At 30.7% G+C, this 5,127-nt stretch overlaps 1 protein-coding gene across 1 annotated transcript; it reads left to right on the top strand.

The window, feature by feature from the left end:
* The first annotated feature begins 2,223 nt into the window (after positions 1-2,223).
* On the top strand, positions 2,224-3,752 carry LOC139842588 (transcription factor MYB15-like). The gene is made up of 3 exons (XM_071832709.1): positions 2,224-2,356; positions 2,462-2,591; positions 3,233-3,752. Exons 1-3 carry the CDS (start codon positions 2,224-2,226, stop codon positions 3,750-3,752), a joined length of 783 nt encoding a protein of 260 aa, XP_071688810.1.
* The last annotated feature ends 1,375 nt before the right edge of the window (positions 3,753-5,127 follow it).

Here is a 5,127-nt window from a genome sequence, read left to right on the forward strand (position 1 = left end):
TAGTAATTGATAGTTGATTACTCTAATTAATCATTCACGCGTCATAAATAAAATGATGTAGAGTAAAAGAATATGTAAGCTAGAAATGCATATGAGATTCTCGTAACCCAACCAGTGGGGCAGTGTTCAAGTGGCCACCACGTGTCCTAACAAAACGGTAGGTCTCGAGTTCAATCATTGACAATATTTACTTGAGTTTAATTAGAGATTTACAGTGAAAAGTATTCTGGTATTGAGGTGACGTTTAAATTCTCAATGTTCGAAGTATACCATGCTACGAGGAAGTTAATGTGCTTGTTCAGGTTACTCATACAAAAATTATGGTAACTCTTGGTATGCTTCCTTTTAGTTGAGTTTGACTTTTCCTATCTGAACACTTGACTTTGACTTTCGTGCATGCATATTTTTAAATATTTCTGCCTTAAATTGTCAATCAGCTTAAGTAGCCTCTAAAGTTTGACCAAATGTTTTCTTTCTTTAGTACTCCGTAGTATTATTATCTTTGTTGACCTTTATTTAATTTTGTAAAGCCGTGATTTGTTTCTATCGTTTCTCTCTTTATTTTAATTGATGTAGTAACAATGCAAATATTAAGTCTCACATTTGGAAACTATATTATGTTTATTTACTACTCGTAGTAATTGAATACGGTATGAGTTTTTGCCTAAAGTAATGTTCTTATATTACAAGACGTATTACCAAGTATTCGTATTGTTTAGGAGACAATTTTAAACCTAATTGAAGTTTTTAGGGAACAAATTTTTTAATAAGTATGGAGTATAATATCCATATTTGATTAGTTTATGCCATTTTAAACCGTTATCAAAATCGTTATCATCATTATAGGAGCAGAAATGACCCGTGGAACTACGGATTTGTTTAAATGAAACAGTTTAATTATATGTTTTAGGTATTAATTAAGTGAACGTAAATGTTAAAGTCATTTAGTTTAGTGACCCGTGTAACCACATAGTCAGACTAAGAAACTCGTCAGCTGAACATTTCATCAAACACCTAAAATGCATATTAAACAATTCACATCCAATTATAAGAGATAATATTGGTTGTCATTTTATTTTAAAAGTGTAAATTAAAATATAAATTTAGAATTGGTTTCCTTCTACCTAGCTTTTATACTTTCTCGTACTAAATTCAAAATAATTAATTAAAATAATTTAAGATTATTTAATTTTAATAATTAAAATAGTTATTAATAAGATTTAATAATAATATTTAATTAATAAGAATTAAATTTTAATTAAAAATTATTTAGATTAATGACATCACCCATAATGTTTAGATTTTTTTCTTTTGTTTTTTAATTTTTTTTAGCAAATAAATTAGCCTAATAATTAATAATTAATTAATAAGAATTAAATTTTAATTAAAAGTTATTTAGATTAATGACATCACCCATTATGCTTAGATTTTTTCTTTTATTTTTTAATTTTTTTTTAACAAATGAATTAGTCTAATAATGACATCATTATTATAAGATTTTAATAGAAAGTATAGATAGATAGTAAGAAGGAAAATGTAATGATAAATGAGAAATATGTTTCACATATACGTACCTAAAATTTGTCAAATTAAATAGTCAAAGTAGAAATAATACGGAGTACGGGAGTAGGAAACAATAATTAAAAATTTGTTGAAGTGCATGTGGCATGAAGTTGTGTTCCAGATGATACCTTAATTTTAATAATTAGTATATATAAATCGAGATAAAGTAAAATACTAAGAACAAGTGTTTGTCCTAAACCAAAACTTTAACGTATGGCGGCCAATCTTCTGTTTTTTTTTTTTTTTTTAATTTTTTTTTTGACGACTTCACAAATAAGTAAAATTTGTTATTTGTCTTATACCGACGGACGTAAATATCATCACGTTCTTGATTCTTTCATCGGTCAGAATTATATATTATCTTATAAATTTACAAAATATAGAAAACCAAGTTAAATGCACGTCTTGTTAACAGCCAACAAGATTATGCTGAAAACTAATAAAGATTATCAGTTTTAGTCTTTTAGTACTACCAACTTGATTGTCAAAACTCAAAACTATATTTTATTGGAGTATCGATAAAAAGACACGTTTTGTTTTTCTTTCTTTTATCTTATAGTCATACTATAAATATAAAGGACTTCACTCAAAATGATTATCAACTGCAACTTCAGCAAATTAGCAAAAGTTCTTTATTGAAGAGATTGAGTATCAACAAAAATGGTGAGGGCACCTTATATAGACAAAAATGGAACTAAAAAGGGTGCGTGGAGTGAAGACGAAGATTGTAAATTGAAAGCTTATATAGAGACATACGGCCATAGAAACTGGCGTGAACTTCCGAAGTTAGCCGGTAAGAGTAACATCTTCTTCCCCTTCATCGTTCGTGAGTGACGATTAATTATAACTGTTATTGGAGTATTTCTAATTAACTGTTTGGTGTTGAATCAATGTATAGGGTTATCAAGATGTGGTAAGAGTTGTAGACTTAGATGGGTGAATTATCTTCGCCCAAATGTGAAACGCGGAAACTTCACTAAAGATGAAGAAGATCTTATAATCAAATTACATAAAGATCTTGGGCGCAAGTAAGTACATACTCACTAGATTTTATGATCTACGTACAAAAAGTGTACTTATATAATAATAAAATTTTACAAAATGATGTGTCATCACGCTTTTTATGTCACTCGTTAACATTAAATGACATATCATTGTGTACTTATTCTATATGTGGCTCCTTGCCTCAATAAAGAGAATATATCCTAAAGATATTTACTTAAAGAAAGTAGAAGTTACTTGATGTAGAGAGGGTATGTACACTACAAGAAAACCACCCTTAAGGGACGACATAGGCCGACCTTTGGGGACGACTGGTCGTCCCAGAAGATCTTTCCGGATGACATGTCGTCCAGAATGCTTCGTCGCGGAAAGTCTTTCGGGACGAAACGATTTTTTTCAGGACGACTGTGGATCCCACTTTGACTTTTCCACTTTTTGGAGCCAAGAATAATTTTCACGAAGAAAAATATAAAAGCAATAAGAACAGTATATTTTCTGGACGACGTTATGGGACGACATGTCGTCCGGGATAATATGGCGAGAAATTTTTTCCCTTTTGTAGCCAAAAATTAATTTGTAATACTATAATAATTAAGAAAATTAGGTTTAGAAAACAAAAGTAGTGAGTTTAATAGCTTATGAGATCATGTGATGTTGTTAACTCCAGGTGGGCAGTGATTGCTACAAAATTACCAGGACGAAGCGACAACGAGATAAAGAATCATTGGCACACGCACTTGCGGAAACGAGCTCAACACAATTACTCATATCCACAAAAGGAAAGTTCTCAAAATCATGAAAGCGACGAAGAAAAAAGTCATGTCATAAAACTTTCTAATTTGAAAGAAAAAGATGAAGCTGAAATCTTACTAGCAATGCTATCTTCAACAACACAATCTACAGAGGCAAACGTTAAACAAGCGTCAACTTCAGGAACCAGTGACTCATATGGTGAAGCTGTGAATAGTGAATATTCCTCACTGTTGTCATCTAACAATGATTCATTTAATGACTTCTGGACGCAACCATTCTTGCCAGACACTTACAGTAATGCTCACGATGATTATTATAAGTCTTCTATCGATTTACATAACCAAAATTGTTTTTCATATTACGATCATGATGATGGTTTTATCATGGTTGACGATTTTTTATGGTCATCGATGGAGTTTTCTGGTTTTTTATGATAATTCAAACAATTCAATTTATTTTTAGTTTATGTAAAAAAAAGTCATTGCTGATTTGTATATCATCCCTATCTAAGAGTGTAAATCAAAGTCTCACATTAAACATAGAAAGAAACAAATGTATGCATGTAAGTTTATGGAGAACTCCCTCTAGTAATCATTCTACTATCTTATAATATACGTTGTGTGCATATAAGTTTATGGGGAACTCCCTCTACTAATCCTTCTACTATCTTATAACGCACATTACTCTTTCAAATATAAAAATATCTAATTTTGATCAAAAGATTACTAAAAAGTATACGATTGTAGTTTGACGAGTCTCGAAACTCACTGTCATCAACTGCCACATTCTCAATTACTCGGAACATATTATACCCAAAATTAGAAATCGGGTGATCCTTAATACTAACTACACTAACATTGTAAGTCTCCAACTCCGGGGTCGTCACCATATTACCAGTTGTTTTAAAAATAAATACAAAATACATATTTGTTTCACTTGCAACAGAGTTATTTTTAAAAACGTTATTATGAATGTCCGAATTTGTGATCGCTACGTCTACACCTAAGCTACCTACATACAAGACCATATTTAATATCCCCGACGTTCAGTTCTCAAGTTTATTTATGAGCGGAAATAAAAGGACATGGATTGACTTAAAGATAGATAATAGTTGTATTTGAGTTATTATTTTTAGCAGAAAAGGAAATGGAAGAGTTAGGAAGGAGAATATATGAGTTATTGTTTTTTTTTTTTTTTTTTTTGAACAGCGATTGGGATCACCCGAGGGGGACTAAACCACCTGTTGCGATCATCTCCCGTTTCGACTATGCCGATGCAGCGATAATAACCCCGCCCCCATCGCTGTCCGAGAGGAAACCTTGAAACCGATCCAAGGGCACTGCCAAGTAAAACCCCCCTCCCTTTACCCCCTCAAACGATATGGGATGAAATTGTGTTTTTAATATGTAGCCAACGATGGTCGAACTCCTGACCTCCTCTAAAAGAGACAAGCCACCAACCGCTGGACCCAATCACAACTTCATATATGAGTTATTGTTAACATCGCTTTTCACACATTTCTGGGCGGATTTAATGGAAAATTTGTATATGTATCGTAATATCGTATTAGAAATTAGAATATTATTCCTAATTCTTTAACTATCTTATAACATAAGTTATTATTTGTTGTACACAGTAGGAAATAACGGAAAATTCTCTCATTATTTCTCTCATTATTCAGCCATTCATATATATATATATATATATATATATATATATATATATATATATATATATATATATATATATATATATATATATATATATATATATATATATATATATATATTATGTTATTTTCTTGTATGT

The sequence above is a fragment of the Rutidosis leptorrhynchoides genome, chromosome 4 (assembly GCF_046630445.1).
Source record: "Rutidosis leptorrhynchoides isolate AG116_Rl617_1_P2 chromosome 4, CSIRO_AGI_Rlap_v1, whole genome shotgun sequence".
NCBI classification, from domain to species: Eukaryota; Viridiplantae; Streptophyta; class Magnoliopsida; order Asterales; family Asteraceae; genus Rutidosis; species Rutidosis leptorrhynchoides.